Source organism: Coffea arabica, chromosome 2c (genome assembly GCF_036785885.1).
Source record: "Coffea arabica cultivar ET-39 chromosome 2c, Coffea Arabica ET-39 HiFi, whole genome shotgun sequence".
Classification (NCBI taxonomy): Eukaryota; Viridiplantae; Streptophyta; class Magnoliopsida; order Gentianales; family Rubiaceae; genus Coffea; species Coffea arabica.
In genome coordinates, this window is record NC_092312.1 from 65,166,108 (window position 1) to 65,179,674 (window position 13,567).

The 13,567-nt window shown below is 44.2% G+C and overlaps 2 protein-coding genes across 2 annotated transcripts; both read right to left on the reverse strand.

The window, feature by feature from the left end:
* Positions 1-526: 526 nt before the first annotated feature.
* Positions 527-1,857, reverse strand: LOC113724512 (uncharacterized). The gene is made up of 3 exons (XM_072077097.1): positions 1,537-1,857; positions 1,223-1,417; positions 527-1,156 (listed from the first exon to the last, which is right to left on the reverse strand). Exons 1-3 carry the CDS (start codon positions 1,855-1,857, stop codon positions 527-529), a joined length of 1,146 nt encoding a protein of 381 aa, XP_071933198.1.
* An 856-nt stretch (positions 1,858-2,713) lies between these two features.
* Positions 2,714-3,481, reverse strand: LOC113724514 (uncharacterized). Its single transcript, XM_027247406.2, has one exon. The coding sequence runs from the start codon at positions 3,479-3,481 to the stop codon at positions 2,714-2,716; it is 768 nt and encodes a 255-aa protein (XP_027103207.2).
* Between the last annotated feature and the right edge of the window lie 10,086 nt (positions 3,482-13,567).

Sequence of the window (13,567 nt, forward strand, 5' to 3'; positions counted from 1 at the left end):
CCATGCTGAAACAGGGAATAGAGCCCTTTGCCAAAAAATTCCGCAACTAGTACAAAGAGTCCTGGAGAGATTGGATCTCCTTGTCTGACCCCTCTCGTTGACTTGAAGAATCCAGCCAGCTCCCCATTAACTAGCATTGAGAACCAATTATTGGCGACCAAACGGAAGATCAGATCAACTGCAGGTTCTTGGAAGCCAAACGATCTAAGCATGAACAAGAGAAAGGACCACTCCACTCTATCATATGTCTTCTCCATATCAAGCATTAACAAGAGGTTCGGAACCTCCAAGCGACGGTCCAATTCTTTGGCATGTTCTTGCGCCAGGAGAATGTTATCCATTATTTGACTGCCCGGAACGAAGCCAGACTGCCAAGGAGAGATCAGTTGGGGTAGGAGCTGATTCAGCCTATTGGACACTAATTTAGATATTATCTTGGAGCTTACATTACATAGGCTGATTAGCCGGAATTCCTGCCATCGAGTAGCCCCCTGAATTTTGGGTATCAACACAATCAATGTACTGGTTACTCCTTTTGGCAGCCACCCCCTCTAAAATAATCATGGATAGCAGCCACTAAACTATCCTTAACTATCTCCCAGCACGCCTGGTAAAAGTCTGACCCAAAGCCGTCTGGACCAGGGGCACTATCTGGACTGATCGAGAACACCACTTCTCGCACCTCATCCGTTGTTGGCAGGGCCAGCATACTCTCATTATCCCCCTGAGACACCTGTGGGAGAGCGAAAGGCAATACTAGCTGCCAATCAGTATTCCTATCCGAACTGAATAACGCTTGGAAGAATGCTGCTGCCGAACTCTTAATGTCCTCAGCCTCAGACAGCCACTGCCCCGTTGCACTCCGAATCCCAGAAATGTAATTCGAAGCCCGCCTTTGCCGAACCACAGAATGGAAGAAGGCCGTGTTCGCATCCCCCTCCTGAATCCATTTTATCCTCGACTTTTGACGCCAAAACCCACACTCTACAGCCAACTGCTTCATATATGCCGCCCGAGCCTCATGATAAACAATCTTCGCTGCCACAATTCTCCCCGTATCATACTGCATTTCGGCAGTCCGCATATCCCTCTCGAGCTCCGCCACCCGGGTCTCTATATTCCTGAAAACCTCCTTGTTCCATACCCTCAGCTTGCTCTTCACCCCCAACAGTTTTTGATAAAATTTTCACATCGTACGTGAAGGGCCTCCCCCTCCCCATACCTCTTGAACAACCCCAAGAAAGGACCTGTGACGGGGCCACACATTGAGATACCTGAAGGCCGATTTACCCTGCCTTCCTGAACCACACTTGATCAGTAAAGGCGTATGATCTGACCGTCCCCTGGACAGGTGCAACACTCGTGTCACTGAACACATCTCAGCCCATTCTTGGTTAATCACCACTCGATCCAATCTCTGCCATATCGTCCCATTCGTCCAGGTGTACTTAGGTCCTTCGAATTCTACCATAGTAAGGCCATAATTAAAGAGCGTCTGATTGAAATCCTCCATATGACGTGCGTTCGGTGCTGCACCCCAAGCCTTTCTGACGCCTCCGTGATGATATTGAAATCCCCAGCCACCATCCAGGATCCTTGTCTCGAAGACGCCAACCTCTCCATAGCACTCCAGAGCGGACGTCTAGCCACCCCAGTACATCGGGCATAGACCGCGGAGAAGAAGAACGACCCAACTGGAAAACTGATCTCCATATCCACTAACTGCTCTGCTAGCGTGCTAAAGGTGATGTTGAGAATAGGATCCCAAAGAACCCAAATCTTACCCTCCACCAGGGAAATTGCTGATGGGAAACCAACCACTCTTTTGACATACTCTAGGCGGCCTTCCTCCGACATAGGCTCCAACAAAACCAAAAGTTTCACGTTATAGTCTACTTTTAATTTTTTTAAATACCAGAGTGAATCCATCTTAGACGCACCCCGTATATTCCAGACTAGAAAATTAATCATTCCGAGCATTAGCATTAGAACGAAGGGCATACCTACTGCGAGTTTCCCCTACCCTTATGCTTGACCGTGGGTGCCTGACCATACGTGCCGCCTCTCCCACGATATCCAAGTGTGGCAACCTCTGCTCCTCTGTCACTTTAACCTCTGCGGATTCCCTCCAATTCGGCTCCATCCTGCGCGAATGCCCCAACCGCTGTGTCAACACCTCCTGCATGTCCCGTAGGTCCTGGTGCCGCAACTCACTTGCTGAATCTCCACGGACTGGACTGAGCGATCTAGCCCTCCTCAGAATACAAGCTGGCCATCTATCGAGCTCGTCACTCACCCTATTGAGGATCCCAAATGAGTTCCGTAGCTGTACCGGCTCCACCGCTTTCTCCTGGACAACCCCCTTACCCCCTGCCTGTGCCAGCACCAACGCCATTATACCCCTCGTATCTGTCTTCCTCTCTTCATCAGCACCCATAGATGCCTCGCTCTCCCCCTCCTGCTCTTGCCCACCCCCTTCCGCCACTGCCACTGCACTTCCTGCCGAGTCCCCATCCCGCGCCTGCCGCATCGGTGGGTCCTTCTCTGCCAGACTTTTCCCTTTATCCTCCCACCCCTCAGGCTGCCCCTGATCCAAAACCAATGCCTCAGCCCCCTTCAACTCCGCCCGCTCTCCAGCTATCGTCGACTGCTGCATATCCCGTCGCACATTTTCCCCCTGCCGCGGAATCCATGTGGGCCGAGGGAGTGTCTGCTACGGTTGCGAATTTTTATTAGGTTTCAGCGCTGGGTTATTCTTGAAACATAGCTGCTGATCGTGGCCAAACCGTTCACAGAAATGACAAAACTCTGGCCAGTTTTCATATTCAACATTCTGCCAGAAACCATACTCTTCCTCCCCTATCCAGATCCGCGTCACAGGCGTCTGGGTAACATCCATCTCAACCAGCACCCGGGCTACCGAGGGCCGCCGCAGATCCCCCGTTGCTGCATCGACCTTCAACAGACGACCCAACACTGAGGCCAATTTATTCAGTACTTGCCTGTCGAAAAACAGTATGGGTAAGCCAGGAAAACTGACCCAGACCGGCGCAATTGAGATCTCTTTATTGGCTTTGAAATCCAACGACCACTTCGAAAGAGTCATAGGCGAACTCTTTATGAACCACGTACGGCGGACAAAGAGTCTAGTGTAATCCTCCTCCAGTGTTGGTCTGATGAGAACGTGATTCGAATCTAACAAGGCGACTGCACACTCCCTCTTCAAATCCAACGACAGAAAGAACTTCCGCACCGTCTCCATCGGTGGCCTGCTGTACGAGAATCGACCTACAAGTGCGTGCTGGAATGGAAGAGCCAATTGCATGATATCCTTTTTCGCGATTCTGAGGGCCGGCTCCCCTCTAAACGTCGATACCGTCCCTGGATTAAACCCCTCCTCACTGCCGTTATCCGCTACCACCGCCGCAAAACTCCTCAAAGCATCCCCTACGGCCCATGCCGGCTGCTGGAGTGCCGCCATGGCCTGGCTGCCCACTTTGGCGAACCCTAATTTTCCTTATCAGTCTAAAACATATGTCGTTGAGAGACTGATAAGCTCCTCCGCATACTCCCTCCCCGTATGTGTAAAACTATCATTAGGGATCAAATCACTTATAACCATAGCTCAATATCAATAGATTGTAAGAAAATAATCATCCTTTCCTTCCAACTCACATAGTTTGAACCATTGAACATAGGAGGTCTAGTTACTGATTGTCCCTAAAAAACATGGCATTGTTGGTTGTCATATTTACTCCTAAGCCGATTGAGCTTAATCTCAAGGAGACCAAGCTTTGATACCAATTGTAAGGATTGAATACAACCTAAGAGGGGGGTGAATTAGGTGATTTAAAAGCTAGCCAAAATACAAATCACTTTTTTTCTGAACTAGCCCTCTTTTTCTAAAGTACCAGACCAAGGAACAATTTATGATAAAGCGGAAGTAATTTAGAGCAGAAGAGATAAACAGTTAATGTTGTAAAACAGTGAATAAGAAGATGCAATAGCAAACCAAATCTCAAACTCGACTAGAGTTTGAATATCCCTTTATATTGTAAGCTCCTTCAAGTTGATTCAACATACAACCAATCTCTTGTGTACACGGGAAGGATCACTTCCTCCTTGCCTCAAGATACACTTGATCAAGTAAGAAAGTTTTACAATCACTCGAATAACCCTCACAAAGCTACACTATTGAAGAAATTGAATCACACTTGGAAAGCTAAATGAAGATCACAGAACTAAGAGTACAAATCTTCTTTTTGGAGTATTCTTATGCTTGAATCACTCAAGATCTAATGTAGACTTAATGTGTATCAATTGATTTTGGTGGTTGACTTTTATCCTATTTATAATAGACAAAAAATATCTTCAATTAATGCTACTAACGGACACAAGGCAGCTAAAGAATCAACTAGCCGTTAGTAGTATCGGACGTCCGGTAGGCTGATTTTGTGCGTTCGAACGTAGGTAGTGAGTTCAAGAAATTTTTTTGAAATCTTTAGGACGTCCGGCAACATCAGAATATGCGTCCGACCATATGATGTAAAACTTGGAATCCTTCATTAATTCTTTCGGACGTCCGGTGCTTCTAATGCTTGCCATCCGAAGTGTTGCAACGATTGTCGGACATCCGGTGCTCAGGTATTGTGCGTCCGATCGAGGTTAAAGATCTTAGAAGTGCTGACTTATCAGGTTCGGACATCCGAGGATAGGTTCTTTGCTCGTCCCAAGATACTCAACGATTATCGGACGGCCGATGGGATGTATTTGTGCGTCCGATCAAGGTTAGAGATCCTAGAAGTGCTGACTTATCAGCTTCGGACGTCCGAGGATAGGTTCTTTGCGCGTTCGAAGATACTCAACGGTTATCGGACGGCCGATAGGATGTATTTGTGCGTCCGACAAATGTTTTAGCAGATGCTTGGCCTTTGAACCTGTTTTGCTCCATTTTCTGACAAAAAACAAACTTGAAAAACATAGTTTTATCCACTTGTTTTGTAATCATCAAAAGGTACGAACAAAGATAAACAATTTCCCCTTTTCATCTCAGTGGCAGCTGTCAAGACAAAAAAATAATTTTCATGTATAGCTAAGAAAGAAAAAAATGGAAATTGGGCACAACATGGAGAAAAAAAAGGAAAATTTCACCTTAACTAACTCCTTTGAACTTCATTTGCTTTTTATTGGTTTCATCCATGCAAAGTGTAGAGTAGTTGAAGCATACCTTAATATGAAAGTTCCCAACAAGATTAAGATCCATAGAATAATAGGTGGAAGCAATCTTGTTTGTTCAATCAATATTCACAAAAGAAAAAGAAAAAGAAAAAGAAAGGCAGGGAAGGAAGATGCAGATGATCAAGAGGAAGAAAAGCCTACAAAGAAGAAGATGGAGGAGAGATACCTGCCCTATTCTTCTGCAGTACAACAAACCAAGAAGAAATGAGCAAAAACCAAAATAGCAATGGAAGCACAAATACCAACAATCATAATGCAAATATCTCCAAAATTTGACGGGCAATACATGGACGTTCGTCCACTTCTTGTACGAACAAATTTCCAACAAGCGTCTTAATAAAAAAAAAGAGTAGAAAATTGTTCTTTGTCAAGCTTGTACAAGGACGGTGGAATCTATTTTACACTCACAGGGCATTCAAAAGAAAGATCCTTTATAATAGAATTTGTAAAATTTGGGGAACAATAAGGGTAAAATTATAATTTCACTGACCCACCACTGAGCCCAAGACCAACCTCTTGTCATTCAACCTAACTAATCACACCTGATGCAACGTGGGCCAGCCACTCTCCCCTTTCTTCTCCACTTCTTTGGCTTGTAATCTTCTTAGTCATCCAGTCTAGTCTTCTAGTTAGAAAGAAAGAATGAATGGAAAAGAAAACGAAATGGGAATATAAGAAAGGCAAGCTACCACTAGAAACCAAGTTAGATGAATTGTGAGGACTCGCAAATTTCTTATATTTTTCCTCAAAAATACCTTTTATTTGAAATTAATATTTATTCAAGGCCTCCTACCCAATCCTTCCACAATAAGTGTAAATAAACCTAAAAAGTAGGGTTTCACTCTTCGGTTTCAAGATCGGAGCAAATTAGGGTTTTCGCGATTTTTCTCGCCGGATGAATTTTCGATACTGAGCAAGAATCAAATTTGGTGATTAAAAGTGACTTTTAAGTGAGAAATAAAATATGATTAGGAGCAATGAGATAAGATTGGTGAATAGGAAGTAAAAACCCTAGTACGTGTGTTTTTAACAAAAACGGCGCGAACCGGCAGGTCCCGCGCACTACCGATTGAACGCACCACTTGACCACCACTTTCTTACCATACAATCTCATTAATATTTGAGCAAAATATCTCCTAATTTCCAGCTAAGTTTGACCGAAATTAAAGGCTGAAAATACAAGAGAGGAAAAGAAAATTTTACTTGGTAAGGGATGTGACAAGTGTCACACCATTAGGGGTCATTGACCAAGACAATTGTCCAACCTTCTTATCCCCAAAATTGCTCCATACTCCTTCATTTTTCTGCTGAAGAGCCGAGAGAGAGAGAGAGAGGGAAAGAACAAGAGAAAAACTTCTTCATTTCTTCTTGAATCTAGCAACCAAGGGAGGAAACAAAGAAAATAAACCGATTAAACTCACCTTTGAGTGTTTAGTTAGTGAAGTGTTGGTGAGATTTTGAAAGGGAAAGCTAGGGCTTCACTTGGTGGATACTAATCAAGGTAAGGATGATGATTTTTTTAATTCTTACTTTCAATCTTGTGCAAATTACCATAGTAACTCAAGTTTGTGATGAATAACGGTTGTTAGCATGTCTTGAGGGTTGTTTTTCTTGTGGACATATGAGTTAGGGTTTGGGGGAATTGCTGCCAAACTTGATGTGTGATTAATATATGTTGTATATAAGATTATATAAGGGGCTTTGGTAGTGTTGGAAGTAAGAAATCAAGAAAGGTTGCATTGAAATCAACAAATTCCAGATTTCTGGAAAATTTCCCCTCTTTCTGGCCAGTTTTGTTGCTCCATGTTAGAGGCCGAATTGGCCTTAGGTTAAAACATGAAAGTTGTAGAAAATGGTATTTTATAGCTGCCTACAAAAGTTCAGCTCAATCGAAGCAACACAGCTTGTGAAAAGATGAAAATACCCTTGCTGATCTGGGTCACTTTCCAAAGTTCCGCGTGGACAGTTTAGTCTTTTTGGTTGAGTTTATTCACTATAATCCATTCAGATTTAGTCATTTGTTAAAACATAAAAATTTTAGTGCCCTATCTTAGATTTGTAACTTCGCCAAGAACGTCTTAAACGGACCTCGGTAGACTGAGATATGGTCATTTGAGTGCAGTGCAGTTGATTAGCCGAATAGTTGAAACCAGGTTATGTGAGTTGGGAAACTGATCAGGTTACACTGAAAATTTGACTAAGTGCTCTTCATGAAAACTGTAGGCTTTTGTCTTAGCTTCGAATTGGTATAAGTTGCGCCTCAATCTGACAAGTGTAGCTTCGGATGTAGCCGTTCCGTAAAAACCCGGCAAATCTGTCTTTTGCTGGATTGCCTTTCCGCACTTGTTATCACTTTGATTTTTGTTCTTATGTTGTTTTGAGCCTATGGAATGGCTAATGAACTGAAATTATGTTATGGATGACGTTGGACTGGATTGAGTAAGGATTGAAACCTAAATGGCTGGAAATTAGGTAAACACAAAGGGCATGCTGCCCAAATTTACGTTCGAGAACTATAAAGATACATTTGCAACTTGGGTCGAGTTGAGATGAATAGTACTTGAGCCATTTAGGATTTTGGCTCTCTTGAATCGAGGGTTATACATTAAAACCTAACCGAACTTGTACCATTGAGGAAAAGACATAATGACCAATGTAAACTTGTATTTCCTTGTACTTCCAACTCAAGTGTTATTTTCAAGTATATATGCTACAAAACCTTATGAATTTGAAAAGCGAGCAAGTGTTTCACAAATGTATTCCAAATGAATTTCAATTGGTCAATTCTTAATGAACGGAACGTTTAAGTTTCGAATCCTACTCGTGTTTCAAAGTTCTCAAACTGAATTTTTATCGCAGATCTGGACTCCAAGCCTGGAGTATAATTGAACGTGAATACTTGAAGCACTATACTTTGGCGAGTGCTTCCAAATATCCGATTGTACTTGATACATGTGTTCTTTACTTGACTTGTATGATTACATGAAAATGAATGATAGGGCAAGGGTGTACTTTATCGCACTTGCCCTAATATGACTTGTTCTTGCTATTGATTACACTTTACTTACTTCACATGTACTTGAGATATATCCTGCCTGGAATTCCAGAAACCCTGTGACTAGTTAATCGAGTCGAACCGGCAAGGGCCTGGTCGATTAGATAACAAACCCTGGGTCACTAGTAATGTCAAGTGGAGTGCTATCTCCTTGACTAAATGGTATACTCTAGTATTACCACCCATGTTTCGTGTGGCGTGCGGGCCCGGGAAAGGGGGTTGAACGGTGGATGGAGACGGGCGTGTAGTGGAGTTTTGTTTGGACTAATTATTACTTGAAAGTTGACGGAGGGTCAACTACCGATTGATCAAGCTGGAATGGAGTCGAGACTTGAATTACTGTATCCTTACATGTGAATGTGAACTCGATGTTGCTAGACTAGCTCAAATGCTATTTCTCGGATTTAACTTGTTTGCTCGCTGTTTCACTATTATTTTGCTATCACTTGGTTGCTGGCCAATTTGATATCTGGAACTTCACTGAGCTTTGGATCATCCCGTTAGTTTTGTTTTCCTTACAGGGGTACGAGCGAGGCGTGAGACTTGAAAAGACTAGTGTAGCCTTTTGTTTTTTATCTTTGACTTTTGGGCTTGTATTCGCGCTATTTCTCGAATGAAACATTTTGTACTTGGATTGTATACGTTTTGAACTTGTTTGGTATATTGAGACTTGGTACCTTGATTTGTATCAATGTAAATTATAAGCTTGAATTGTGGATGTTATTTACGGTTCATGGATGTGTGTACATGATTCGAGTTCCATAGTGAGTGAGTCCTGGCGAGAGCTGGGCAGGCGATCCGCCGAACCCTTTAGTACGCCTTAGGGGGAGGTGGGGTCGTCACAGGTGGTATCAGAGCCTAGGTTGTGAATTGATCTGGATAGATTGTGTACTTGACATGATAGGCTAGGGTTTTATTCTTGAGTTTAGCCTTTGGCCTTGTTTTTTTTTACGTGTTGTGAAATTACCTTTGCAATGTTATTTGCAAATCTAGGTTATGGCGGGTACTGACGCCTCTGGGGTTGTTGGGTCATCCTAGCCTGCGCCTACTGATATACCGACTGGGGTACCTACTGATGCGCCTACGGACACTCCTATTGACGAGCCGCATTTGGAGGGGCCTGTTTGCCGTGTGATTTCATATCAGGAGGGCCCCGGTGGGCCAGTGCAGCGATGGTCCCCAGCGCGCAAGATCCGACGCTGCGACTGCTGGAAGACCTACTCCTACCCTGATCGGGTAGTGCTCGCGGCGGACGACGAGCGGAGACGATTCAATCGTAGGTGCCAGACGGAGATTGAGCGTTTCTGAGCTACTCTCCGAGATCAGGGAGCTTGGGTCCGAGAGCTGGAGGCCTCGGTGCTGGAGGAGCAGCAGCGGACGGACGCCTTCCGCGAGCAGGCCCAGGCGACTTCCGGACGTCTCGTGCGAGTAGTTGCGGTCATTCGAGATCGGACTGGCCATATTCTGACCGAGTGTGAGGCTTTAGTGGACGATGTGCTCCAGGACTTGGCCGGAGAGGGCCAAGCACCTGTAGCTCCTGGCGCTCCCGATGCTCCTGGGGAGGATCTAGAGGAGGATCCTGAGGAGGACCCGGAGGAGGAGCCGAGTGCATCGCTGGAGTCTGTTGGGTCGGCGTCTAGCCGAACCACTTGTTAGAGCTGAGGGGGTTTCTTTTGTGGGACAGTTAGGAACATAGTAGGACGACACGTTCCCTTTTGTTTTTGACCTTGATATGTCTTGGTGGATGTAAATAGGGTTTCTTTTGTTCTATATTCCTTGGCTGTTATAGCCTCTAACTTGCCGTGGTTGACATATATATATGACTTGTTTATTATGTATATAAAGTACTTGTTTCTTACGTGTTTATTTGCCTCTAATTACCTTGTTGCAACATGATAAATGAGCCATATCTTACCCTGTTTATATGTTTATAGTTGGTTAACTCTCAAAACATGGAAGATAAAAGAAGTCGGACCAAGAAAGCTAACCGAGAACGCGGTTCTAGGCGAGGCCGTGAGGGTGAACAAGCACAGGAACCGGTGCCAGAACCGAGAGAGGAGAGGGAGGCAGCGGTTGAGCCACAGCCTGAACCCCAGGCTGCAGGAGGAGATCAAGTGGCAACTGCCATCCAACAGATGACTAACATTTTAGCTCGATTGGTGGAACAACAGGGTCAAACCCCTGTAAATCAACCTAAGGACCCCGATATGGGGCAGGATAGAGCCTTGGAAAGATTCCAAAAGTTCTCCCCACCCAAGTTTTTAGGAGGGCTAGACCCGTATGAGGCTGAGAAATGGCTGGAGGCCATGATAAATATTTTTGCTGCCTTAAACTATACAGAGGAGAGGCAGGTTCAATTTGCTGTATTCCAGTTCGAGGGGCCAGTTAGGGCCTGGTGGAATGTAGTGAGGGCCAAGTGGGAGAGAGAGAGAGAACTGCATGGATTTGGCTAAACTTTGTACCGGATTTCAACGAGAAATATCTTCCTCCTATCGTCCAAGAGAAGCGAGAGGACGATTTCATTAAACTCCGTCAGGGAATGTTGAGTGTAACTGAGTATGAGACTCAGTTTACAAAATTGTCTAAATTTGCTCCCGAACTGATAGCTACGGAGCAGAGAAACGTACAAAGACTTGTGCAAGGGCTGAATGTGGAGTTACAAGAAACTTTAGCGGCAGTCAAAATTAATACATTCACGGAGGTTCTAGAGAAGGCCCTAAGAATAGAGACTGTTAGGGCACAAGTGAGAAATTTTCATGCTAAGTGGAGAGGGGCACCTAGTGGAGCCCAAGGGTCAATGCGAGGCGAATGGAGCATGCCACCTGCTAAATCCGGTCGTGGGGCTGGAGGTGGACGGTTTTCGAGCACATCTAGGGGAAGTACTCCGAGAGGGGGTACCCAGAGGGGAGGCCAAGGTGGTAAAGGCCAAGGTAGAGGTTTTCCCCATGGAGGCCAAACCTCCACTCCCCGGGTAACGTGTGCGTATTGTGGGAAACCGAACCACATCGAGGATGAGTGCTGGAGAAAGACTCGAAAGTGTCTGAGATGCGGATGTGTGGATCACCAGATAGCCAATTGCCCGCTGATCAGTGACACCCAGTCGACTGCCAGGTCAAACCCAAAGCCGACTAATGCTGGAAGGGCCAGGTCGAGGGTACCGGCTAGAGTATACTCGCTGGATCAAACAACCGTGCCTGAACCAACAAAGGTGGTAGAAGATACAATCCCTATTTTTCACCGATTAGCTAGAATTTTGATAGACCCCGGTGCTACTCACTCTTTTGTTAATCCTGCATTTATGTTTGGAATTGATTCGAAAGTTGAAAGGTTACCTTATGACTTAGAGGTAAGAACACCTACGGGTAATCAAATCTTGCTTGCGAATGAGGTATATAGGAATTATGAGATTTGGGTTGGTGAACGAAAATTAGTGGTTGACCTCATTAATCTAGCCATCAAGGGGTACGATGTCATTCTAGATATGGATTGGCTAGCTCATTATCATGCTCGAGTAGACTGTAGGATGAAAGTGGTCGAATTTTGTATACCGGGGGAAGCAACTTTAAAGTTAGACGTGAGGGGTATGATAGCCTATTCTGCGCTTATTTCGGGCATAAGGGCTAGGAAATTGCTTAGTCATGGGGCACGTGGGTACCTAGCTTTTCTAATTAATACTCCGGGAGAAAAGACTAAGTTGGAAGACATGCCAGTAATCAGTGAATACCCGGACGTATTTCCGAGGAGTTGGAGTCTCTGCCACCCAAAAGGGAGATTGAATTTAAAATTGACCTAGTACCCGGAGCAATTCCTATTTCGAAAACCCCTTATCGTATAGCACTTGCTGAACTTAAGGAGTTAAAGGTGCAATTGCAGGACTTACTAGAACGAGGGTTTATACATGAGAGCGAGTTATCGTGGGGAGCTCCAATGTTATTTGTTAAAAAGAAGGACGGAAGTTTAAGGTTATGTATTGACTATCGAGGGCTGAATGCAGTGACCATTAAGAATAAATATCCTTTGCCCCACATCGATGAGTTGTTTGATCAGTTACAAGGAGCTGTAGTGTTTTCTAAGTTGGACCTGCGCCAAGAATATTATCAATTGAGAATTAGAAAGGAGGATGTGCCAAAAATGGTATTTAACACTCGGTATGGGCATTTTGAATTCGCAGTAATGCCTTTTGGTTTAACCAATGCCCCAGCAGCATTCATGGATTTAATGCATCGAGTGTTCAAACCTTACTTGGATAGGTTTGTAGTGGTGTTCATTGATGATATCTTAGTGTATTCGAGGTCAAGGGAGGGGCATGAACAGCATTTGCGGATAGTATTGCAAACCCTAAGAGAGCACCAACTGTTCGCTAAGTTCAGTAAATGTGAATTTTGGCTGGAAAAAGTAGCCTTCCTTGGTCACATAATTTCAAAAGATGGCCTTGCTGTAGACCCAACAAAAGTAGAAGCTGTAGCCAAATGGAAACGGTCAAAGAATTCCACAGAAGTGCAAAGTTTTCTAGGCTTAGCAGGGTACTACCGCAGATTTATAAAGAACTTCTCAAGAATTGCAGGACCCTTGACTAACTTGATCAAGAAACAAGAAAAGTATATTTGGGATGTCAAGTGTGAAAGTAGTTTCCAAGAACTTAAGAAACAACATACTATGGCTCCAGTTTTAGCTTTGTCCAGTGGGAATGATAGTTATACGGTTTATACCGATGCCTCAAAAGAAGGGTTAGGGTGCGTGTTGATGCAGAATAGGAATGTAATTGCCTATGCGTCTCGAAAATTAAAATCTCATAAGCAGAATTATCCGACCCATGATTTGGAGCTTGCACCTATAGTGTTTGTTTTGAAAAAATGGCGACATTACCTCTATGGTGTAACTTTCGAGGTTTACACAGATCATAAGAGTCTTAAGTATCTATTTTCTCAGAAGGAATTAAATTTAAGACAACGTCGGTGGGTAGAGTTCTTAGAGGATTATGACTGTACAATTAACTACCATCCTAGAAAGGCCAATGTTGTAGCAGATGCTTTAAATCGAAAAGCTCAACTAGCAAATTTCATAGTGAGAGAGTGGAGCCTGTTAGAAGATGTCTGTGAGTGGAAACCTCGTTTGGAACCGGAGAAGGTAATTTTTGAAAATATTGAGACGAAATCGGCATTGATGGAGCGGATCAAAGAGGGCCAAATGAAGGATCCAATAGTGCAAAAATGGGTGGAAAAGGTGAAGAAAGAGGAGTTACCTAATTTTAGCCTAATCCCTGATGGAATCTTG

Coding starts and splice junctions, on each gene's coding strand:
- LOC113724512 (XM_072077097.1), bottom strand. CDS start 1,857: ATGTCGGAGGAAGGCCGCCTAGAGTATGTCAAAAGAGTGGTTGGTTTC. Junction 1,418..1,536: donor AGGCGTCAGAAAGGCTTGGG/GTGCAGCACCGA, acceptor ACGATATGGCAG/AGATTGGATCGAGTGGTGAT. Junction 1,157..1,222: donor TTCTTGGGGTTGTTCAAGAG/GTATGGGGAGGG, acceptor TTGGGGGTGAAG/AGCAAGCTGAGGGTATGGAA.
- LOC113724514 (XM_027247406.2), bottom strand. CDS start 3,481: ATGGCGGCACTCCAGCAGCCGGCATGGGCCGTAGGGGATGCTTTGAGG.